Source organism: Bombina bombina, chromosome 6 (genome assembly GCF_027579735.1).
Source record: "Bombina bombina isolate aBomBom1 chromosome 6, aBomBom1.pri, whole genome shotgun sequence".
In the NCBI taxonomy this organism is placed as follows: Eukaryota; Metazoa; Chordata; class Amphibia; order Anura; family Bombinatoridae; genus Bombina; species Bombina bombina.
Genome location: NC_069504.1, coordinates 794,441,625 through 794,467,797, shown reverse-complemented (window position 1 = coordinate 794,467,797; position 26,173 = coordinate 794,441,625). Strand labels below are relative to the sequence as shown.

Sequence of the window (26,173 nt, the reverse complement as noted above, 5' to 3'; positions counted from 1 at the left end):
TTGGTGGCAGAGTGTCTTGCAACAACAGGAAAATCAGCAATATAATGTATACAAATACTTGTTCTGCCCATTTACATCAAAGGATATGATGAACCAACTCCTTGGTTTGGTCCTCTCCTCAAAGTGATATAATCAAAAATGATGCCTGAGATAATACAATAGTTTGATTTTTCACAACTTTCCGTTTTCGTTAATTAAGCTGTCATCTTTTCCAATAAAGGTTTCATATGATTACCAAAATGTCAGGCCTGTGATTTAAAAATTGAAAAGCTGATGTATGAGTAGTTTTCTGGAGATACTGAGTGTTCAGTGATTCAGCAAGGGGACATTAAATTGAATTTAAATTGGAATTGATTTATTTTTTAAATACCAAATTTACTTTGTTCTCTTGGTATCTTTTCTTGAAAAGCATACATAGAGGTAGGCTCAGGGGCATGTTTCTAACAATGTATAGCATAATTACAAACCATATAGTCTATGCATGTTTCTGAGCCTAGTTAGGTATGCTCTTCAAAAAACGATATCTAGAAAATCAATCAAATTTGACAAGTTGGAAATTGGAAAGTGTTATGCTTTTTTTTTTTTGCTTTTTTTTTATTATCGTACCTTATGATGCAATAATTAGAAATGTGGTTGTCTTCTCATGCAGATAGTGGGAAAGATAAGAGATCTGAACCACCAGAAAAGAAGAAAAGAGTATGTGTGAACTTGGATCCTGTGAGCGAGACTAACCAGCAGTGTGCTTCAAAACTCAAGTCAACTGCAAATTACAGACAGGTATGGGTTATGTTGAGGTGGTAAAGTGCCTTTCTCACTAGGTTTTAGCACCTGCATATTGGTGATATACGTAATTACCACAGAGATTCTTACAATCCTTTGAGTTTTCTCCCCTTACTGTAAGAAGTTATTAATTTAAAAATAAAGTGCTTTAATGAAATTAAAGTGAAGGTCCATTTTGATGAATTAGTGCCCGGTTTTTAGTAAACCTATTAAAAACAAGGGCACTTTAATTCATCGAAATTGACATTTCACTGTATCTTTTTAATGACACGATGAATCCCAGCAGGAGGCGGCAAAGAGCACCACAGCAAAGCTGTTAAATTTCACCTCCCTTCCCTCCCAACCCAGTCATTCTCTTTGCCTACGTTAAGAGCAAGGAGGTGGTAAATTAGGTGTTAAAAATAATAAACTCTTGATTGAAGAATTTTTTTCTAAGGTAGTACAAGAATTGGCTGCTTTGTCCTGGGGTGTAGCCGAAGTCCATATCAGTCTCTTCAGTAGAGCAGTGGTGGCTTTAGAGCAATGGGAACTTGTGGGACATAATTCTCACTGCGCCTCCCATACTGATGCTGCCGTAACTCTGAAAAACTGAGAAATCTTACTCAGTCTTTTCTTTTTTTGTCACAGGCCCATGTGAGGGAGAGGACCTCTCAAACCTGGGATCTGCCTTGCTGTCAGGTAGAATATGAGGTAAGTGCTAACTTTGATTTTCTGGGATAACGAAGCTCAGAAAAAGCTGGGCACATTACTTTATAGGAGGGACATATAAGGAAGCCTTTATTAAAAAATGGGTATTTTATATTGTAACACATAAATTCTCCTTGTTATCAGGAGACACTATGGGGACAGCAGAGTCGCAGGCACTGGAGCAGGTAATTCTCTTGGCGGTGATTATATCTCCCGGCATTTACTGAAACAAGTATGCAGACCGGGAGATCTTTGCATTGGCTACACCCACGATGGGCGGGACAAGAGGAGGCGGCAATTGTGTTGCGCGCCTTTTTTCCCTTCATTTCCAACAACGGAGGGTAAAGTTCTTATGCCAGTCTCTTTCTAATACGCATCTCATAATTCATATGCACGTTTAGACAGAGACTGTTCTGCTGCTGCGAGTTCCGGATCTGACAGTGTGGGAACGGCTCCTGCTCAGACGGTCAGGTAGGCACCTCAGCAAAGTATTGCTGAGGTGTAGAGGTGCTCTGCAGTGTTAGTTAAGACTTCTATCCTGTCTAGCTTTAATACATAATTAAAAGGAAAAAAGTTACTTTTTAAAATTTAAAGGGTCAGTAACGTTTTTTTGTATTCTTGATTTTATTAAAAGATTTTTACCTTCTATGAAAAATTGTTTCATTGTTAGTCAGAATGGACCAAGAGGCCTTACAAAGTGTCACTTGCTCTTTATGTTTTGATGCCAATGTGGAACCACCAATCCCTTTCTGTTCCTCATGTATTGAGAGAACTTTAAGCTACAGGGATAGACTTTTTTCTGAGCCAACATTTTCTAAAGAGGATACTGTTCAGGAATCTAATGACAATGTTCAATATATGCCGCAGCTTTCTCTTCAAGTGTCCCAAATTTTACCGCCCTCACATGCAGTGCCCTGCGCTACCTCTTTAGCTTTCCCTGGAGTTACTTTAAAAGACATTGCTTCTCTCATGTCTTCTGCAGTTTCAGATGCGTTGTCTGCTTTCCCAATGTTGCAGAGAAAGCGTAAGAGGAAAATCAGACATTCAGTAAGCGAGGTTTCTGACACAGTTGTTGCTATTTCAGATGTCCCCTCACAGAAGCCTGAGGAGGAGGATAACGTAGTAGCAGCTAAAGGTGAAATTTCAAACTGAGACAGTGTAATTCCTCTTGCTGATACTGAAGTTGTATCCTTGAGGTTTAAGCTAGAACACCTCCGCCTGTTACTTAAGGAGGTTTTAGCTACATTGGACGACAGACTCCACGGTCGTTGTTAATACTAAGAAATCCAGTAAGCTGAACAAATATTTTGAGGAACCTTCCTCGATAGAGGTTTTTCTGGTACCAGACCGAGCTTCTGAAATCATTGCTAAGGAGTGGGAGAGACCGGGTATACCTTTCTTTCATGTAATTAACAAGAGTCCATGAGCTAGTGACGTATGGGATATACATTCCTACCAGGAGGGGCAAAGTTTCCCAAACCTTAAAATGCCTATAAATACACCCCTCACCACACCCACAAATCAGTTTTACAAACTTTGCCTCCAAGGGAGGTGGTGAAGTAAGTTTGTGCTAGATTCTACGTTGATATGCGCTCCGCAGCAAGTTGGAGCCCGGTTTTCCTCTCAGCGTGCAGTGAATGTCAGAGGGATGTGAGGAGAGTATTGCCTATTGAATGCAGTGATCTCCTTCTACGGGGTCTATTTCATAAGGTTCTCTGTTATCGGTCGTAGAGATTCATCTCTTACCTCCCTTTTCAGATCGACGATATACTCTTATATTTACCATTTCCTCTACTGATTCTCGTTTCAGTACTGGTTTGGCTTTCTACAAACATGTAGATGAGTGTCCTGGGGTAAGTAAGTCTTATTTTCTGTGACACTCTAAGCTATGGTTGGGCACTTTATTTATAAAGTTCTAAATATATGTATTCAAACATTTATTTGCCTTGACTCAGAATGTTCAACTTTCCTTATTTCCAGACAGTCAGTTTCATATTTGGGATTATGCTTTAATTATCATATTTTTCTTACCTCAAAAATTTGACTTTTTCCCTGTGGGCTGTTAGGCTCGCGGGGGCTGAAAATGCTTCATTTTATTGCGTCATTCTTGGCGCGGATTTTTTTGGCGCAAAAATTCATTTCCGTTTCCGGCGTCATACGTGTCGCCGGAAGTTGCGTCATTTTTTTGACGTTATTTTGCGCCAAAAATGTCGGCGTTCCGGATGTGGCGTCATTTTTGGCGCCAAAAGCATTTAGGCGCCAAATAATGTGGGCGTCTTATTTGGCGCCAAAAAATATGGGCGTCGCTTTTGTCTCCACATTATTTCAGAATCATTTTTCATTTGCTTCTGGTTGCTAGAAGCTTGATGTTTGGCATTTTTTCCCATTCCTGAAACTGTCTTATAAGGAATTTGATCTATTTTGCTTTATATGTTGTTTTTTCTCTTACATATTGCAAGATGTCTCACGTTGCATCTGAGCCAGAAGATACTACAGGAAAACCTCTGCCTGCTGGATCTACCAAAGCTAAGTGTATCTGCTGTAAACTTTTGGTAGCTATTCCTCCAGCTGTTGTTTGTATTAAATGTCATGACAAACTTGTTAATGCAGATAATATTTCCTTTAGTGATGTACCATTGCCTGTTGCAGTTCCCTCAACATCTAAGGTGCAGAATGTTCCTGATAACATAAGAGATTTTGTTTCTGAATCCATAAAGAAGGCTTTGTCTGTTATTTCTCCTTCTAGTAAACGTAAAAAGTCTTTTAAATCTTCTCTCTCTACAGATGAATTTTTAAATGAACACCATCATTCTGATTCTTTGGACTCTTCTGGTTCAGAGGATTCTGTCTCAGAGATTGATGCTGATAAATCTTCATATTTATTTAAGATGGAATTTATTCGCTCTTTACTTAAAGAAGTACTAATTGCTTTAGAAATAGAGGATTCTAGTCCTCTTGATACTAATTCTATACGTTTGGATAAGGTTTTTAAAGCTCCTGCGGTTATTCCAGAAGTCTTTCCTGTTCCTAATGCTATTTCTGCAGTAATTGCTAAGGAATGGGATAGATTGGGTAATTCATTTACTCCTTCTAAACGTTTTAAGCAATTATATCCTGTTCCGCCTGACAGATTAGAATTTTGGGACAAAATCCCTAAAGTTGATGGGGCTATTTCTACCCTTGCTAAACGTACTACCATTCCTACATCAGATGGTACCTCGTTTAAGGATCCTTTAGATAGAAAAATTGAATCTTTTCTAAGAAAAGCTTATCTATGTTCAGGTAATCTTCTTAGACCTGCTATATCATTGGCTGATGTTGCTGCAGCTTCAACTTTTTGGTTGGAAACTCTAGCGCAACAAGTAACAAATCGTGATTCTCATGATATTATTATTCTTCTCCAGCATGCTAATAATTTCATCTGTGATGCCATTTTTGATATTATTAGAGTTGATGTTAGATTTATGTCTCTGGCTATCTTAGCCAGAAGAGCTTTATGGCTTAAGACTTGGAATGCTGATATGGCTTCTAAATCAACTCTACTTTCCATTTCTTTCCAGGGAAACAAATTATTTGGTTCTCAGTTGGATTCTATTATTTCAACTGTTACTGGTGGGAAAGGAACTTTTTTACCACAGGATAAAAAGTCTAAAGGTAAAAACAGGGCTAACAATCGTTTTCGTTCCTTTCGTTTCAACAAAGAACAAAAGCCTGATCCTTCGTCCTCAGGAGCAGTTTCAGTTTGGAAACCATCTCCAGTCTGGAATAAATCCAAGCCTGCTAGAAAGGCAAAGCCTGCTTCTAAGTTCACATGAAGGTACGGCCCTCATTCCAGTTCAGCTGGTAGGGGGCAGGTTACGTTTTTTCAAAGAAATTTGGATCAGTTCTGTTCACAATCTTTGGATTCAGAACATTGTTTCAGAAGGGTACAGAATTGGTTTCAAGATGAGACCTCCTGCAAAGAGATTTTTTCTTTCCCATGTCCCAGTAAATCCAGTGAAAGCTCAAGCATTTCTGAATTGTGTTTCAGATCTAGAGTTGGCTGGAGTAATTATGCCAGTTCCAGTTCCGGAACAGGGGATGGGGTTTTATTCAAATCTCTTCATTGTACCAAAGAAGGAGAATTCCTTCAGACCAGTTCTGGATCTAAAATTATTGAATCGTTATGTAAGGATACCAACGTTCAAGATGGTAACTGTAAGGACTATATTGCCTTTTGTTCAGCAAGGGAATTATATGTCCACAATAGATTTACAGGATGCATATCTGCATATTCCGATTCATCCAGATCATTATCAGTTCCTGAGATTCTCTTTTCTAGACAAGCATTACCAATTTGTGGCTCTACCGTTTGGCCTTGCTACAGCTCCAAGAATTTTCACAAAGATTCTCGGTGCCCTTCTGTCTGTAATCAGAGAACAGGGTATTGTGGTATTTCCTTATTTGGACGATATCTTGGTACTTGCTCCGTCTTTACATTTAGCAGAGTCTCATACGAATCGACTTGTGTTGTTTCTTCAAGATCATGGTTGGAGGATCAATTTACCAAAAAGTTCTTTGATTCCTCAAACAAGGGTAACCTTTCTGGGTTTCCAGATAGATTCAGTGTCCATGACTTTGTCTTTAACAGACAAGAGACGTCTAAAATTGATTACAGCCTGTCGAAACCTTCAGTCTCAATCATTCCCTTCGGTAGCCTTATGCATGGAAATTCTAGGTCTTATGACTGCTGCATCGGACGCGATCCCCTTTGCTCGTTTTCACATGCGACCTCTTCAGCTCTGTATGCTGAACCAATGGTGCAGGGATTACACGAAGATATATCAATTAATATCTTTAAAACCGATTGTTCGGCACTCTCTAACGTGGTGGACAGATCACCATCGTTTAATTCAGGGGGCTTCTTTTGTTCTTCCGACCTGGACTATAATTTCAACAGATGCAAGTCTCACAGGTTGGGGAGCTGTGTGGGGATCTCTGACGGCACAAGGAGTTTGGGAATCTCAGGAGGTGAGATTACCGATCAATATCTTGGAACTCCGTGCAATTTTCAGAGCTCTTCAGTTTTGGCCTCTTCTGAAGAGAGAATCGTTCATTTGTTTTCAGACAGACAATGTCACAACTGTGGCATACATCAATCATCAAGGAGGGACTCACAGTCCTCTGGCTATGTAAGAAGTATCTCGAATTTTGGTTTGGGCGGAATCCAGCTCCTGTCTAATCTCTGCGGTTCATATCCCAGGTGTAGACAATTGGGAAGCGGATTATCTCAGTCGCCAAACGTTGCATCCGGGCGAATGGTCTCTTCACCCAGAGGTATTTCTTCAGATTGTTCAAATGTGGGGGCTCCCAGAGATAGATCTGATGGCCTCTCATCTAAACAAGAAACTTCCCAGGTATCTGTCCAGATCCCGGGATCCTCAGGCGGAGGCAGTGGATGCATTATCACTTCCTTGGAAGTATCATCCTGCCTATATCTTTCCGCCTCTAGTTCTTCTTCCAAGAGTAATCTCCAAGATTCTGAGGGAATGCTCGTTTGTTCTGCTAATAGCTCCGGCATGGCCTCACAGGTTTTGGTATGCGGATCTTGTCCGGATGGCATCTTGCCAGCCATGGACTCTTCCGTTAAGACCAGACCTTCTGTCACAAGGTCCTTTTTTCCATCCGGATCTGAAATCCTTAAATTTAAAGGTATGGAGATTGAACGCTTGATTCTTGGTCATAGAGGTTTCTCTGACTCCGTGATTAATACTATGTTACAGGCTCGTAAATCTGTATCTAGAGAGATATATTATAGAGTCTGGAAGACTTATATTTCATGGTGTCTTTCTCATCATTTTTCTTGGCATTCTTTTAGAATACCGAGAATTTTACAATTTCTTCAGGATGGTTTGGATAAGGGTTTGTCCGCAAGTTCTTTGAAAGGACAAATCTCTGCTCTTTCTGTTCTTTTTCACAGAAAGATTGCTATTCTTCCTGATATTCATTGTTTTGTACAAGCTTTGGTTCGTATAAAACCTGTCATTAAGTCAATTTCTCCTCCATGGAGTTTGAATTTGGTTTTGGGAGCTCTTCAAGCTCCTCCGTTTGAACCTATGCATTCATTGGACATTAAATTACTTTCTTGGAAAGTTTTGTTCCTTTTGGCCATCTCTTCTGCTAGAAGAGTTTCTGAATTATCTGCTCTTTCGTGTGAGTCTCCTTTTCTGATTTTTCATCAGGATAAGGCGGTGTTGCGAACTTCTTTTGAATTTTTACCTAAAGTTGTGAATTCCAACAACATTAGTAGAGAAATTGTGGTTCCTTCATTATGTCCTAATCCTAAGAATTCTAAGGAGAAATCATTGCATTCTTTGGATGTTGTTAGAGCTTTGAAATATTATGTTGAAGCTACGAAATCTTTCCGTAAGACTTCTAGTCTATTTGTTATCTTTTCCGGTTCTAGGAAAGGCCAGAAAGCTTCTGCCATTTCTTTGGCATCTTGGTTGAAATCTTTAATTCATCTTGCCTATGTTGAGTCGGGTAAAATTCCGCCTCAAAGAATTACAGCTCATTCTACTAGGTCAGTTTCTACTTCCTGGGCGTTTAGGAATGAAGCTTCGGTTGACCAGATCTGCAAAGCAGCAACTTGGTCCTCTTTGCATACTTTTACTAAATTCTACCATTTTGATGTATTTTCTTCTTCTGAAGCAGTTTTTGGTAGAAAAGTACTTCAGGCAGCGGTTTCAGTTTGAATCTTCTGCTTATGTTTTTCATTAAACTTTATTTTGGGTGTGGATTATTTTCAGCAGGAATTGGCTGTCTTTATTTTATCCCTCCCTCTCTAGTGACTCTTGTGTGGAAAGATCCACATCTTGGGTAGTCATTATCCCATACGTCACTAGCTCATGGACTCTTGTTAATTACATGAAAGAAAACATAATTTATGTAAGAACTTACCTGATAAATTCATTTCTTTCATATTAACAAGAGTCCATGAGGCCCACCCTTTTTTGTGGTGGTTATGATTTTTTTGTATAAAGCACAATTATTCCAATTCCTTATTTTATATGCTTCGCACTTTTTTTCTTATCACCCCACTTCTTGGCTATTCGTTAAACTGATTTGTGGGTGTGGTGAGGGGTGTATTTATAGGCATTTTAAGGTTTGGGAAACTTTGCCCCTCCTGGTAGGAATGTATATCCCATACGTCACTAGCTCATGGACTCTTGTTAATATGAAAGAAATGAATTTATCAGGTAAGTTCTTACATAAATTATGTTTTTTCTCCATCTCCTATATTTAAAAAGATGTTTCCCATAGCCGACTCAGTTAAGGAGGCTTGGCAAACAGTCCCCAAGGTGTAAGGAGCTGTTTGCACCTTAGCTAAGAGAACTACTATACCCATAGAGGATAGTTGTGCTTTCAGAGATCCTATGGACAACAAATTAGAGGGGTTACTCAAAAAAGATGTATGTACACCAGGGCTGTGTGCATTGCTACTGTCACTAGTGCGGCGGCATATTGGTTTGATGCGTTGTCTGATGCTATTAGGACAGAAACTCCCATGGATGAAATCCAGGATAGGATAAAAGCTCTTAAATTGGCTAATTCATTTTTTACGGATGCTTCCCTTCAAGTTATCAAACTGGAAGCAAAGATTTCAGGTTTTTCTGTTCTAGCTCGCAGAGCCTTATGGTTAAAACCTTGGTCTGCTGATGTATCCTCTAAGTCTATGCTTTTAGAGATTCCTTACAAAGGGAAGACCTTATTTGGACCGGGCTTGACAGAAATAATTTCTGATATTACGGGAGGTAAGGGTCATCTTCCGCAGGATAAGAGAAACAAACAAAAGGGACGTCAGAGTAATTTTCGTTCCTTTTGAAATTTTAAGGGAAATTCTTCCGCTTCCAAGCAGGAACAGTCTAAGAGGACACTGAACACAATTTTTTTCTTCTGTGATTCAGGTAGAGCATGCAATTTTAAACAACTTTCTAATTTACTCCTATTATCAATTTTTCTTCGTTCTCTTGCTATCTTTATTTGAAAAAGAAGCCATCTGAAGCCACCATGGGCAGCAGTTGTTTATTGGTGCTGTCCAATCAGCAAGGACAACCCAGATTGTTGACCAAAAATGGGCCGGCAGCTAAACTTACGTTCTTGCTTTTCAAATAAACATACCAAGAGAATGAAGAAAATTTGATATGAGTACATTAGAAAGTTGCTTAAAATTGCATGATCTATCTGAATCAAGAAAGAGAAAAAATTTGGCGTTTAGTGTCCCTTAAACCTTCATGGAGGCCCAGTCAGTCTTAGAATAAGGGGAAACAATCCAAGAAGCCTGCTATTGAATCAAAGACAGCATGAATGGCATGCCCCCGATCCGGGACCGGATCTTGTAGGGGGCAGACTTTCCTTCTTCGCCCAGGTTTGGGTTTGAGATGTTCCGGATCCCTGGACAGTAGACATAGTGTCCCAGGGATACAAACTAGAGTTCAAAAGTTTTCCTCCCAGAGGCAGGTTTCTGCTTTCAAGATTATCTCTAGACCAGACAAAAAAAAGAGGCTTTCTTACACTGTGTAAGAGACCTTTCCGACCTGATAGTTCCTGTTCCGATTCAGGAACAGGGTCTGGGATTTTATTCCAATCTGTTCGTGGTTCCCAAAAAAGAGGGAACCTTCAGACCAATTTTAGATCTCAAGAGTCTAAACAAATTCCTCAGAGTACCGTCCTTCAAGATAGAAACTATTCGTTCCATTCTCCCTTTGATCCAAGAGGTTCAATTTATGACAATAAACAGAGATGATGCAGACTTGTCTACTCAAATACTTTTGGAGCAGGAGACAAGAGATTCTCTTCAATGGTGGTTGTCTCTGGGTCATCTCTTCCAGGGACCTGCTTTCGCAGACCATCTTGGGTGATTGTAACAACAGACGCCAGCCTTCTAGGATAGGGAGCAGTCTGGAGCTCCCTAAAGGCTCAGGAAGTTTGGACTCAGAGTCTGTTCTACCTATAAACATTTTGAAGCTGAGAGCGATCTTCAATGCTCTTCTGGCCTAGCCCCAATTAGCTTCGGTCCAGTTTATCAGGTTGCAGTCGGACAACATAATTTCAGTGGCTTATATCAATCATCATGGAGGAACGAGGAGTTCCTTAGCGATGACAGAGGTAACCAAAATAATTCAGTAGACGGAAGCCCACTCTTGCTGTCTGTCGGCGATCCACATCCCAGGGGTGGACAACTGGGAGGCAGACTTCCTGAGCAGGCAGACTTTTCATCCGGGGGAGTGGGAACTCCATCCGGAAGTGTTTTCCAGCCTGATTCTCAAATGGGGTCAGCCGGAATTAGATCTCATGGCATCTCGGCGGAATGCCAAGCTCCCGAGGTATGGGTCGAGGTCCAGGGACCCTCAGGCGATACTGACAGACGCCCTGGCGGTACCTTGGATCTTCAGTTTAGCATACGTATTTCCTCCATTTGCTCTTCATCCTCAGGTCATTGCTCGAGTCAAGCAGGAGAGGGCCTCTGTGATCCTCATTGCACCGGCTTGGCCTCACAGGATTTAGTATGCAGATCTGGTGGACATGTCGTCTCTGCCACCTTGGAGACTTCCGTTGAGGAAGGACCTTCTAATTCAAGGGCCCTTCCTTCACCCAAATCTAGTTTCTCTGAAGCTGACTGCTTGGAGATTTAACGCTTAATTTTATCCAAGCGGGGCTTTTCAGATTTGGTCATAGAGACCATGATTCAGGCTCGTAAACCTGTAACTAGAAAGATTTTCCATAAGATATGGTGTAAATATCTCTATTGGTGCGAATCCAAGGGCTACTCCTGGAGTAGAGTTAGGATTCCTAGAATTTTGTCTTTTCTCCAAGAGGTTTGGAGAAAGGATTATCGACAAGTTCCCTAAAGGGTCAAATTTCTGCCTTATCTATTTTGTTGCACAAACGTCTGGCAGGTGTTCCAGATGTACAATCATTTTGTCAGGCCTTGGTCAGGATTAGGCCTGTGTTCAAACCAGTTACTCCTCCATGGAGTCTTAATTTAGTTCTTAAGGTTCTTCAAGGGGCTCCGTTTGAGCCTATGCATTCCTTGGATATTAAATTGTTATCTTGGAAAGTTTTATTTCTTGTTGCTATTTCTTCTGCTTCCAGAGTGTCAGAACTCTCGGCATTGCAGTATGAGTCCCCTTACCTTATTTTTCATTCGGATTAGGTAGTTTTACATACTAAACTAGGATTTCTTCCTAAAGTAGTTTCTGATCGGAGCATTAATCAGGAGATTGTTGTTCTTTCCTTGTGTCCTAATCCTACCTCTCAGAAGGAACGGCTTCTGCACAATTTGGACATGGTTCGTGCCTTAAAGTTTTACCTGTAGACGACTAAGGATTTTCGTCAGTCTTCTTGTTTGTGGTTTTCTCATGAAAACGTAAGGGACAGAAATCTACGGCTACTTCTTTCTTTTTGTCTGAAGAATATCATACATTTTGCATATGAGACTGCTGGACAGCAGCCTCCAGAGAGAGATACAGCTCATTCCATGAGGGCTGTTGCTTCCTCATGGGCATTAAAAAATGAAGCTTCTGTGGAACAGATTTGCAAGGCTGCTACTTGGTCCTCTCTTCATACTTTTTCAAAGTTCTACAAATTTGACACTTTTGCCTCAGCTGAGGCCGCTTTTGGGAAAAAGGTTTTTCAAGCAGTGGTGTCTTCAGTTTAGATTCCCTGTCTTGTCCCTCTCGTATCATCTGTGTACTCTAGCTTGGGTATTGATTCCCAAGTAATTAGATGATCCGTGGACTCATCGTGTCATTAAAAAGAAAATTTGTGCTTACCTGATAAATGTATTTCTTTTTTGACACGATGAGTCCACGGCCCGCCCTGTTTTTGATAGACAGGTTGTTGGTTATTATAAACTTCAGACACCTCTGCACCTTGTTACTTCCTTTCTCTCCTTTACTTCGGTCGAATGACTGTGTTGGGAGGGAAGGTAGGTGCTCTTTGCCGCCTCCTGCTGGGCAGGAGTGATATTCCCAATAGTAATTAGATGATCCGTGGACTCATAGTGTCAAAAAAGAAATACATTTATCAGGTAAGCATACATTTTCTTTTTCTTCAAAAACTTACCTTTTAATCCTGAATGCCGCTCCAGCGATTCCCCCGGCCGTTGGAAGCCTCTGCAGACGTCAGAAATTATGAATCGGGCTTCCTCCAATCACAGCCCCCCCCCCCCCCCCCCCGTGGTAATCTTGGCCTGATGCAACGCTGTGATTGGAGGAAGCCGTATTCATCATTTTGGACCTTGTGGAGGAAGTGCTGGAGCTGCTGCCAGGATTAAAAGGTAGGTTTTTGAAGAAAACAGTGAAATGTCAATTTTGATTAAATAAAGTGCCCTTGTTTTTAATAGGATTATTAAAAACCAGGCACTAATTCATAAAAAAATGTACCTTCACTTTAAGCATTTCCTTTTTAAACTAGACGGTTCCTTTAAATAATGTAAATTATGGGAGACAGTACACACTTCAGTACTGTACTTATTTTATAGTTGCTGGTCACTCTCTTTTAACCCTCTACAGTCTTATCGCTCATGATTAATTATCTTTATTTGTAACTAGCAAATATATAAATATTGTTCTATTTTAAAGGGACAGTCTACAATAGATTTCTCTTGTTAAGTATATCCAGTCCACGGATCATCCATTACTTGTGGGATATTCTCCTTCCCAACAGGAAGTTGCAAGAGGATCACCCACAGCAGAGCTGCTATATAGCTCCTCCCCTAACTGTCATATCCAGTCATTCTCTTGCAAGCCTCAACCAAGATGGAGGTCGTAAGAGGAGTGTGGTGTTTTATACTTAGTTTATTCTTCAATCAAAAGTTTGTTATTTTTAAATGGTGCCGGAGTGTACTGTTTATCTCGGGCAGTATTTAGAAGAAGAATCTGCCTGCGTTTTCTATGATCTTAACAGAAGTAACTAAGATCCATGGCTGTTCTCACATATTCTGAGGAGTGAGGTAACTTCAGAGAGGGAATGGCGTGCAGGTTTTCCTACAATAAGGTATGTGCAGTTAATATTTTTCTAGGGATGGAATTTGCTAGAAAATGCTGCTGATACCGAACTAATGTAAGTAAAGCCTTAAATGCAGTTATAGCGACTGGTATCAGGCTTATTAATAGAGATACATACTCTTATAAAAGTGTATTTTAAAACGTTTGCTGGCATGTTTAATCGTTTTTTATATATGTTTGGTGATAAAACTTATTGGGGCCTAGTTTTTTTCCACATGGCTGGTTTGATTTTTGCCTAGTAACAGTTTCCTTAGGCTTTCCACTGTTGCAATATGAGTGGGAAGGGCCTATTTTAGTGTTTTTCTGTGCAGCTAAAAATACTGACAGAGACATTCAGCTTCTTCCTGCATGATCCAGGACATCTCTGGAGGGCTCAAAAGGCTTCAAAGTCGTTTTTGAGGGAGGTAAAAAGCCACAGTAGAGCTGTGGCAGTTGTTGTGACTGTTTGGAGAAAAAAAAAAAAAAAAAAAGTTTCTGTCTTTTATTATTCAGTTTTGGGTATTAAGGGGTCATCCATTTGCAAGTGGGTGCAATGCTCTGCTAACTTGTTACATACACTGTAAAAATTTTGTTAGTGTAACTGCCTTTTTTCACTGTTATTTCAAATTTTGACAAAATTTGTGTTTCTTAAAGGTGCAGTAACATTTTTTATATTGCTTGTAAACTTGTTTAAAGTGTTTTCCAAGCTTGCTAGTCTCATTGCTAGTCTGTTTAAACATGTCTGACACAGAGGAAACTACTTGTTCATTATGTTTGAAAGCCATGGTGGAGCCCCATAGGAGAATGTGTACTAAATGTATTGATTTCACCTTAAACAGTAAAGATCAGTCTTTAACTATAAAAGAAATATCACCAGAAGATTCTGACGAGGGGGAAGTTATGCCGACTAACTCTCCCCACGTGTCAGACCCTTCGCCTCCCGCTCAGGGGATGCACGCTGATATGGCGGCAATTACATCAGGGACGCCCATAGCGATTACCTTGCAGGACATGGCTGCAATCATGAATAATACCCTGTCAGAGGTATTATCCAGGTTGCCTGAATTGAGGCAAGCGCGATTGCTCTGGGGTTAGGAGAAATACAGAGCACGCAGATGCTGTAAGGGCCATGTCTGATACTGCGTCACAATATGCAGATCATGAGGACGAAGAGCTTCAGTCTGTGGGTGACATCTCTGATTCGGGGAAACCTGCTTCAGAGATTTCTAATTTTAAATTTAAGCTTGAGAACCTCTGTGTGTTGCTTGGGGAGGTATTAGCTGCTCTGAATGACTGTAACACAGTTGCAGTGCCAGAGAAATTGTGTAGGCTGGATAAATACTATGCGGTACCGGTGTGTACTGATGTTTTTCCTATACCTAAAAGGCTTACAGAAATTATTAGCAAGGAGTGGGATAGACCGGGGGTGCCTTTTTCCCCACCTCCTATATTTAGAAAAATGTTTCCAATAGACGCCACTACACGGGACTTATAGCAGATGGTCCCTAAGGTGGAGGGAGCAGTTTCTACTTTAGCAAAGCGTACTACTATCCCGGTTGAAGACAGTTGTGCTTTTTCAGATCCAATGGATAAAAAATTGGAGGGTTACCTTAAGAAAATGTTTATTCAACAAGGTTTTATTTTACAGCCCCTTGCATGCATTGCGCCTGTCACGGCCGCGGCGGCATTCTGGTTTGAGGCCCTGGAAGAGGCCATCCATACAGCTCCATTGACTGAAATTATTGACAAGCTTAGAACATTTAAGCTAGCTAACTCATTTGTTTCTGATGCCATTGTTCATTTGACTAAACTAACGGCTAAGAATTCCGGATTCGCCATCCAAGCGCGTAGGGCGCTATGGCTTAAATCCTGGTCAGCTGACGTGACTTCGAAGTCTAAATTACTCAACATTCCTTTCAAGGGGCAGACCTTATTCGGGCCTGGTTTGAAGAAAATTATTGCTGACATTACTGGAGGTAAGGGTCACACCCTTCCTCAGGACAAGGCCAATGCAAAGGCCAAACAGTCTAATTTTCGTGCCTTTCGAAATTTCAAGGCAGGTGCAGCATCAACTTCCTCCGCTTCAAAACAAGAGGGAACTTTTGCTCAATCTAAGCAGGCCTGGAAACCTAACCAGTCCTGGAACAAAGGCAAGCAGGCCAGAAAGCCTGCTGCTGCCTCTAAGACAGCATGAAGGAACGGCCCCCTATCCGGCGATGGATCTAGTAGGGGGCAGACTTTCTCTCTTCGCCCAGGCGTGGGCAAGAGATGTTCAGGATCCCTGGGCGTTGGAGATCATATCTCAGGGATATCTTCTGGACTTCAAAGCTTCCCCTCCACAAGGGAGATTTCATCTTTCAAGGCTATCTGCAAATCAGATAAAGAAAGAGGCATTCCTAAGCTGTGTGCAAGACCTCCTAGTTATGGGAGTGATCCATCCAGTTCCGCGGACGGAACAAGGACAGGGTTTTTATTCAAATCTGTTTGTGGTTCCCAAAAAAGAGGGAACCTTCAGACCAATTTTGGATCTAAAGATCTTAAATTCCTCAGAGTTCCATCTTTCAAAATGGAAACTATTCGGACCATCCTACCCATGATCCAAGAAGGTCAGTACATGACCACAGTGGACTTAAAGGATGCCTACCTTCACATACCGATTCACAAAGATCATCATCGGTTTCTAAGGTTTGCCTTTCTAGACAGGCATTACCAATTTGTAGCTCTTCCCTTCGGGTTGGCTACAGCCTAGAGAATCTTTACAAAGGTTCTGGGCTCACTTCTGGCGGTTCTAAGGCCGCGAGGCATAGCGGTGGCTCCGTATCTAGACGACATCCTGATACAGGCGTCAAGCTTTCAAGTTGCCAAGTCTCATACAGAGATAGTTCTGGCATTTCTGAGGTCGCACGGGTGGAAAGTGAACGAGGATAAGAGTTCTCTATCCCCACTCACAAGAGTCTCCTTCTTAGGGACTCTTATAGATTCTGTAGAAATGAAAATTTACCTGACGGAGTCCAGGTTATCAAAACTTCTAAATGCTTGCCGTGTTCTTCACTCCATTCTGCGCCCTTCGGTAGCTCAGTGTATGGAGGTAATCGGCTTAATGGTAGCGGCAATGGACATAGTGCCATTTGCGCGCCTTCATCTCAGACCGCTGCAATTATGCATGCTGAGTCAGTGGAATGGGGATTACACAGATTTGTCCCCTCTGCTAAATCTGGATCAAGAGACCAGAGATTCTCTTCTCTGGTGGTTGTCTCGGGTACACCTGTCCAAGGGTATGACCTTTCGCAGGCCAGATTGGACAATTGTAACAACAGATGCCAGCCTTCTAGGTTGGGGTGCAGTCTGGAATTCCCTGAAGGCACAGGGATCGTGGACTCAGGAGGAGAAACTCCTTCCAATAAATATTCTGGAGTTAAGAGCGATATTCAATGCTCTTCTGGCTTGGCCTCAGTTAGCAACACTGAGGTTCATCAGATTTCAGTCGGACAACATCACGACTGTGGCTTACATCAACCATCAAGGGGGAACCAGGAGTTTCCTAGCGATGTTAGAAGTCTCAAAAATAATTCGCTGGGCAGAGTACCACTCTTGCCACCTGTCAGCAATCCATATCCCAGGCGTGGAGAACTGGGAGGCGGATTTTCTAAGTCGTCAGACTTTCCATCCGGGGGAGTGGGAACTCCATCCGGAGGTGTTTGCTCAGTTGATTCATCGTTGGGGCAAACCAGAGTTGGATCTCTTGGCGTCTCGCCAGAACGCCAAGCTTCCTTGTTACTTATCCAGGTCCAGGGACCCTGAAGCGACGCTGATAGATGCGCTAGCAGTGCCTTGGTTCTTCAACCTGGCTTATGTGTTTCCACCGTTTCCTCTGCTCCCTCGACTGATTGCCAAAATCAAACAGGAGAGAGCATTGGTGATTCTGATAGCACCTGCGTGGCCACGCAGGACTTGGTATGCAGACCTAGTGGACATGTCATCCTTTCCACCATGGACTCTGCCTCTAAGACAGGACCTTCTGATACAAGGTCCTTTCAATCATCCAAATCTAATTTCTCTGAGGCTGACTGCATGGAGATTGAACGCTTGATTCTATCAAAGCGTGGCTTCTCCGAGTCAGTCATTGAAAATCTACCACAAGATATGGATTAAATATCTTTATTGGTGTGAATCCAAGACTTACTCATGGAGTAAAGTTAGGATTCCTAGAATATTGTCTTTTCTCCAAGAGGGCTTGGACAAAGGATTATCAGCTAGTTCCTTAAAGGGACAGATTTCTGCTCTGTCTATTCTTTTGCACAAGCGTCTGGCAGAGGTTCCAGACGTCCAGGCATTTTGCCAGGCTTTGGTTAGATTTAAGCCTGTGTTTAAACCTGTTGCACCCCCATGGAGCTTAAACTTGGTTCTTAAGGTTCTTCAAGGAGTTCAGTTTGAACCCCTTCATTCCATTGTTTTTAAACTTTTATCTTGGAAAGTTCTGTTTTTGATAGCTATTTCCTCGGCTCGGAGAGTCTCTGAGCTATCTGCCTTACAATGTGATTCTCCCTATCTGATTTTTCATGCAGATAAGGTAGTTCTGCGTACCAAACCTGGGTTTTTACCTAAGGTGGTTTCTAACAAGAATATCAATCAAGAGATTGTTGTTCCATCGTTGTGCCCTAATCCTCCTTCAAAGAAGGAACGTCTTTTACATAATCTGGACGTAGTCCGTGCCTTGAAGTTTTACTTACAAGCTACTTAGGATTTTCGTCAAACATCTTTCCTGTTTGTCGTTTACTCTGGACAGAGGAGAGGTCAAAAAGCTTTGGCAACCTCTCTTTCCTTTTGGCTTCGGAGCGTAATAAGCCTAGCCTATGAGACTGCTGGACAGCAGCCCCCTGAAAGGATTACAGCTCATTCTACTAGAGCTGTGGCTTCCACCTGGGCCTTCAAAAATGAGGCCTCTGTTGAACAGATTTGCAAGGCTGCGACTTGGTCTTTGCTTCACACTTTTTCAAAATTTTACAAATTTGATACTTTTGCTTCTTCGGAGGCTGTGTTTGGGAGAAAGGTTCTTCAGGCAGTGGTTCCTTCCGCTTAATCCTGCCTTGTCCCTCCCATCATCTGTGTACTTTAGCTTTGGTATTGGTATCCCACAAGTAATGGATGATCCGGGGACTGGATACACTTAACAAGAGAAAACATAATTTATTCTTACCTGATAAATTTATTTCTCTTGTAGTGTATCCAGTCCACGGCCCGCCCTGTCCTTTTAAGGCAGGTCTAAATTTTAATTAAACTCCAGTCACCACTGCACCCTATGGTTTCTCCTTTCTCTGTTTGTTTTCGGTCGAATGACTGGATATGACAGTTAGGGGAGGAGCTATATAGCAGCTCTGCTGTGGGTGATCCTCTTGCAACTTCCTGTTGGGAAGGAGAATATCCCACAAGTAATGGATGATCCGTGGACTGGATACACTACAAGATAAATAAATTTATCAGGTAAGCATAAATTATGTTTTTTTATTGTTTTAAAAGATAATACCTTTTTATCTCTGTGATTACCTTGTATCTAAGCATTTTATGACAGCCCCCTTATCACATGACATTTTATTTATTATCTATTGACTCGCATTTAGTACTGTGTTGTGCTAAATCTTTAACTCCTCTGGCGTGAATACAATGTTATCAATATGGCCCGCATGAACTGGTAGTCTCCTGTTGTGAAAGCAAATAAATAAGCTGTCAATAGAGCTGTTGAAACAGGCAGAAATTTATAGTTTTAAAGGTTATAAAGTATATTAATATAACAATGTTGGTTGTGCAAAGCTGGGGAATTGGTAGTAAAAGCATTATCTATCAATTTTAGTGTAGACTGTCCCTTTAACTGCTTATAAAACAATTGAGTGAGTACATACACACACTCACACATCTTTAATATCCCATTAAATGGGCTCAAAAGAACTTCACTTCTCACAATTTGGAAGGAGGGTATGAGTTGCTTTAAAGGGACAATAAACACCTTGATTTGTTAAAACGAAATGCTTAGTATAGCACTATATGCTTTCATTATTTAGTTTGCCTCATTTCCATGTAGTTTAGCTGTGAAAATTGTGGCTTTTGTAATTTTCAGAATTTGAAATGCACACAACAACCTCTTAAAGGAAAGGCTACTCCAGAATTATTGTTTAAAAAGATAAATAAACTCTTTATTACCCATTCCCCAGTTTTACATAACCAACTCTGTGATTACCTTGTATCTAAGCCTGTGCAGACTGCTCTTTTTTAGTTATTTTGGCAGACTTGCATTTCAACCAATCAGTGCAGACTCATAAATAACTCCACAGTAGTGAGCATAAAGTTTTCTATATGGCACACATGAACTAGCACTGTGAAACTGTCAGAGGCTGCCTTTAAGGGCTTAGAAAGCAAAATGTATGCTTACCTGATTAATTCTTTTCTTTCCTGGCATGGAGAGTCCACACATTCATTCCCATACTCTCCCAGTCATTCAGCTGAGGAGACGGAAAAGTAGGAGAAACACAGGGGATATAAAAGATTAGGAAAAAAATTCTGCCATGCCAGGAAAGAAAATAATCAGGTATGCATAAATTTTGTTTTCTTTACAATAGCATGGAGAGTCCATGAATTCGGTCATTACTGTTGGGAATCCAATAACCAAGTTAGAGAGGACACAGAATGAATCTGGAGAGAAAAAGCAGGCCGTTGAATCTAATCTGAAGGCACTACCGCTTGAAGTATTTTTCTCCGAAAAGAAGCCTCAGCTGAGGCAAAAACATCAAACTTGTAAAGTTTTGAAGAGGTATGCAAAAAGGACCAGGTAGGCACCTTACAGATTTGTTCCATAGAGGCTTCATTCTCAAAAGCCCAAGAAGAGGATACAGCATGGGTAGAGTAAGCTGTAATCCTCTCAGGAGGCTGTTAACCAGCTTCCTCATAAGCCAAATGAATTGCACTCCTTAGCCAAAAAGAAAGGATAGTTGCAGTGGATTTCTGACCCTTGGGCTTACCTGCGTACACAACGAACAAGGAAAAAAGACTGTCTAAAATCCTTGGTTGCATGGAGATAGAATTCCAAAGCACACACCACATCCAGATTGCGCAACAAATGTCCTTTTGAAAAGAAGGATTAGGACAAAAAAAAGTACTACCATTTCCTGATTGATATTGTGGTCAGAAACCACCTTAGCAAGAAAACCCAGCTTGGTACATAGAACCACCTTATCCGCATGGAAAATCACATAGGGTGGATCACACTGTAAGGTATATAATTCTGAAACTCTACAAGCAAAATAAATAGCCAACAAAAACAAAACCTTCCAAGATAGAAATTTAATATCAACTGAATATATAGGCTCAAACAGAGCCTGCTAAAGAACACAAATAACCTGATTAAGGATCCAAGGTGGAGCAAGAGTTCTAAATAGGGTTGCACCGATACTAGTATTGGTGCCGATACCAAGTATTTGCATTGAGTACTTGTACTCGTGCAAATGCACAGATACTTAAACCGATACCTCCATTTTTTACACATATACCATCTTGTGGCGTTTTTTCAAACTGCATGTTCCCATTTCATTTTAAGCTGTGGAGACTAAACTAAAAATTATTCACTTCTGTTCTGCCAATACTAATTGCTGTTATTTGTATTATTGTAGAAGAGATCACTGTACCTCATTCAGACAAACCCCTGAAGTACTGGGCAGTTAATAAACTGAGATTTCCAGCTCTAGCTAAAATAGCCCAAAAAAGAAAATGTATGCTTACCTGATAAATTTATTTCTTCTTAGACACGATGAGTCCACGGATCATCTTCATTACTTATGGGATATTCACTTCCTGGTCAGCAGGAAGAGGCAAAGAGCACCACAGCAGAGCTGCCAAATAGCTTCTCCCTTCCCTCCCACTCCAGTCATTCGACCGAAGTTAGGAAGAGAAAGGGAAAACCAAGGTGCAGAGGTGACTGAAGTTTACAATAAAAAACATCTTGTCTAAAAATGAAAGGCTGTGGACTCATTGTGTCTAAGAAGAAATTTTTATCAGGTAAGCATAAATTTTCTTTTCTTAAAGGCACGATGAGTCCACGGATCATCTTCATTACTTATTGGATCCAATACCCAAGCTAGAGTACACGGATGATACGGGAGGGACAAGACAAGATACCTAAACGGAAGGCACCACTGCATGAAGAACCTTTCTCCCAAAAGCCACCTCAGCCGAGGCAAAAGTATCAAATTTGTAAAAGTGTGAAGAGAAGACCAAGTTGCAGCCTTGCAAATCTGTTCCACAGAAGCTTCATTTTTGAATTCCCATGAGGAAGCAACAGCCCTAGTGGAATGAGCCGTAATCCTCTCAGGAGGCTGCTGTCCAGCAGTTTCGTAAGCCAAACGTATAATACTCTTCAGCCAAAAAGAAAGAGAAACAGCTATAGCTTTCTGTCCCCTACGTTTGCCTGAAAATACCACAAGTAAAGAGGAAAACTGGCGAAAGTCTTTATTCGCCTGTAAATAAAACTTTAAAGCACGAACTACATCCAAATTGTGTAAGAGCCTCTCCTTCTTAGAAGAAGGATTAGGACACAAGGAAGGTACAACAATTTCCTGATTAATGTTCCGATCAGAAACCACCATGGGAAGAAATCCAAATTTCGTACGTAAGACAACCTTATCCGCATGAAAAATGAGGTAAGGGGGCTCACAATGTAATGCTGAAAGCTCAGACACTCTACGAGCAGAAGAAATCGCTACCAAAAATAAAACCTTCCAAGATAACTTGATATCTAAGGAATGCATAAGTTCAAACGGTACCCATTGAAGAACCTTTAGAACTAAATTAAGACTCCATGGAGGAGTAACTGGTCTAAACACAGGCCTAATTCTGGTTAAGGCCTGGCAAAAAGACTGGACATCAGCTTCACGCTTGTGTAACAGGATAGATAATTCTGAAATTTGACCCTTTAAATAACTTGTAGATGATCCTTTCTCCAATCCTTCCTGGAGAAAAGATAAAATCCTAGGATTCCTAACTCTACTCCAGGAGTAGCCCTTGGATTCACACCAATAAAGGAAGGTATTTACACCAAATCTTGTGATAAATCTTTCTAGTGACAGGTTTACGAGCCTGAATCATGGGCTCAATGTCCGATTCAGAAGATTCAAAGTGTCTATGACTTGGCTAGAATCAACCGTTCAATCTCCAAGCAGTCAGCTTCAGAGAATCTAGATTTGGATGATGGAAGAGTCCCTGAATCAGAAGTTCCTTCCGAAACAGAAGCCTCCAAGGAGGTAGAGACGACATCTCCACCAGGTCTGCATACCAGATCCTGCGAGGTCAGGCCGGTGCTATGAGAATCACTGAAGCCCTTTCCTGTTTGATCCGGGCAATCACTCGCGGAAGGAGAGCAAACGGAGGAAACAGATATGTTAGATTGAAGGACCAAGGGACCGCCAGAGCATCTATCAGCTCCACCTGAGGATCTCTGGATCTCGACCCGTACCTGGGAAGTTTGGCCTTCTGCCTGGATGCCATAAGATCCAACTCCGGCTGACCCCATTTGAGGATCAGACTGGAGAACACGTCCGGATGAATTTCCCACTCCTCCGGATGAAAGGTCTGTCTGCTCAGAAAATCCGCTTACCAGTTGTCCACCCCTGGTATGTGGATTGCCGACAGACAACAAGAATGGGCCTCCGCCCACTGAATTATTTTTGAAACCTCTGTCATTGCCAAGGATCTCCTTGTTCCTCCCTGATGATTGATGTAGGCCACTGACGTTATGTTGTCCATCTGGAACCTGATAAACTGAACCGAAGCTAGTTGAGGCCAGGTCAGCAGAGCATTGTAGATCGCTCTCAGTTCCAGAATGTTTATGGGCAAAAGAGACTCTGTCTGAGACCATATCCCCTAAGCCCTTAGGGAGCCCCAAACTGCTCCCCACCCCTGAAGGCTGGCATCTGTTGTCGCAATCTCCCAGGATGGTCTGCAAAAACATGTTTTCTGGGAGAGATGATCTAGAGACAACCACCAAAGAAGAGACTTCCTTGTCTCCTGTGCCAATAGAAGTCGAGGGGACAAGTCCAAATAATCTCCGTTCCATTGTTTGAGCATGTCCAACTGCAGAGCTCTGAGATGAAATCGAGCAAACAGGACGATGTCCATTGCCGCTACCATCAAACCTATTAACTCCATGCACTGGGCCACAGAAGGACGAGAAGATTGCAGAGCTCAACAAGTATCGATAATCTTTAATTTCCTGACTTCTGTCAGATAAATCTTCATAGACAGTCTATGATGGTCCCTAGAAAGGTCACTCTTGTATGAGGAACTAAAGAGCTCTTTTCTAGATTCACCTTCCACCCATGTGACTTTAGGAAAGCCACTACCAGGTCCGTGTGTGATTTTGCTAGCTGAAAGGACGGCGCCTGAACTAGGATATCGTCCAGATACGGCGCCACCGCAATGCCTCTTGAACGAAGCACCGCAAGTAGAGACCCCAGAACCTTTGTGAAGATTCTGGGAGCCGTGGCAAGACCGAAAGGAAGAGCTGCAAACTGGAAATGCTTGTCTAGAAAGGCAAACCTTAAGAACCTGTGATGATCCCTGTGAATGGGAACATGCAGGTACGCGTCCTTTAAATCTATTGTTGTCATAAACTGACCCTCCTGGCTCAAGGGAAGGATGGAATCAATAGTTTCCATCTTGAAGAACGGTACTCTGAGAAACTTGTTTAGACTCTTGAGGTCTAGAATTGGTCTGAAGGTTCCTTCCTTCTTGGGAACCACAAACAGATTGCAATAGAATCCCATACCTTGATCTTGAGGTGGAACGGGAACGATCACTCCCAGAGCTAAGAGGTCTTCTACACAATGTAAGAACGCCTCTCTTTTTTTCTGGGCTGCAGATAACATAGAAATTAGAAACCTGCCCCTGGGAGGACAAATTTTGAACTCCAGCTTGTATCCCTGAGACACTATTTCTATAGCCCAGTCATTAGCCGCCTTCTTGAATTGCTTACCCTTATTGCAAGATTGGGCGGGTCTCCAATTAGATTTAGCTTGTTCCTGCTTAGTTGAGGGAGAAGAGGAAGAGAATCCCTTGAAGTTGCGAAAGGAAAGAAAATTACTTTGTCTTCCTTTCTGCCTAATCTTTTTGTCCTGAGGGAGGTGACCCTTACCTCCCGTAATGTCAGAAATAATCTCTTTCAGCTCAGGACCAAACAGGGTCTTCCCCTTGTAAGGTACAGCTAGAAGCTTTGACTTAGATGAAACGTCCGCAGACCAAGGTTTCAGCCATAAGGCCCTGCGAGCCAAGATAGAGAAGCTTGAAATTTTGGCCCCCAACTTAATAACTTGAAGGGTGGCATCCGAGATAAAGGCATTAGCTAGCTTAAGAGCCTTTATCCTGTCCTGGATCTCGTCCAAGGGAGTTTCTCCCCTGAGGGCATCAGCCAGAGCATCAAACCAGTAGGCTGCCTCACTCGTGGCGTTAGTTATACAGACCGCCGGTTGCCACTGCATACCCTGGTGAACATAAATTTTCTTGAGTAGACCCTCTAATTTTTTGTCCATCGAATCTATAAAAGCACAGCTATCCTCTATAGGGATAGTAGTTCTCTTAGCCATGGTTGAAACAGCTCCTTCTACCTTAGGAACAGTTTGCCAAACCTATTTAACTGAGTCAGCTATAGGAAACATCTTCTTGAAAATCGGAGAAGGAGAGAATACCAGGTCTCTCCCATTCTCTATTAATAATTTCAGAGGCCTTCTTAGGAACTGGAAAAACATCTGTAAAGGAAAGGTACCTTATAATATCTGTTTAATTTGCTATACTTTGTAGGGACAACCATCACTGTGGAGTCACTATCATCTAGGGTAATTAAACCTCTCTAAGTAAGAGATGAAGATGTTCCAGTTTAAACCTGAAAGATACCACATCTGAGTCGGTCAAAAGTAACACCTCCTCCGAATCTGAGATTTCTCCTTCAGATGCCAGAGCAGGAACCTCTTCCTCAGATCTGTGAGAAGAGACTTCTGAAATAGCTACCACAGCATCAGAAACCTCGCTAACTGCAGAAATGGACTTTCTCTTGCGAAGGCCCTGCAACACTGCAAAGGCAGACAGAGCATCAGAGATAGTAGTAGACATAAGAGAAGCTATGCCCTGTAGTGAAATTCCAGAAGGAACTACAGTAGACGTGCAGGGCACTGCTGGTGAGGGCAATAATTTTTGGGACACTTGGGGAGAAAGTTGCTGCAGAAATTGACTCTCATCAGAGCACTCTTGGACAACATCCCTAAAATTCACAGTCCTTTCAATACATGTAGGACAGAAAGGGATTGGTGGTTCCACATTTGCATCAAGACATAAAGCACATGTAACAGCTTGCACCTAATCTTGGTCCATTTTTTCACATAAAATATTAGTATTGAGCAGAAAAAATACTGGGAATAACTATAAAATAAAATTATCAAAAAACGTTACTGTCTCTTTTTAAATTTAAACGTTTTTTCTTTCTCTTCACAAACTGCTAATTTTGCTGTAGTTACAAAACGGTTAGAAAATTTAAGCAATAATTAAACCTCTGCACCACAGCAACCTGCTGAGGTGCTCCTACCTTAATCAATGCTACCGGATCCCTTGTAGAAACGATCCGTTACTGCAACCTGACAGACAAACCG

General features: G+C 41.6%; 1 protein-coding gene across 1 annotated transcript in view; it reads left to right on the top strand.

Moving 5' to 3' along the window:
- CDCA2 (cell division cycle associated 2) overlaps positions 1 to 26,173 on the top strand; it is a 191,233-nt gene that overhangs the window by 33,244 nt on the left and 131,816 nt on the right. Inside the window, exon 5 of the mRNA XM_053718112.1 lies at positions 650 to 777. Within this exon, the coding sequence (XP_053574087.1) occupies positions 650 to 777 (128 nt within the window). The remainder of the gene's footprint in view (positions 1 to 649; positions 778 to 26,173) is intronic.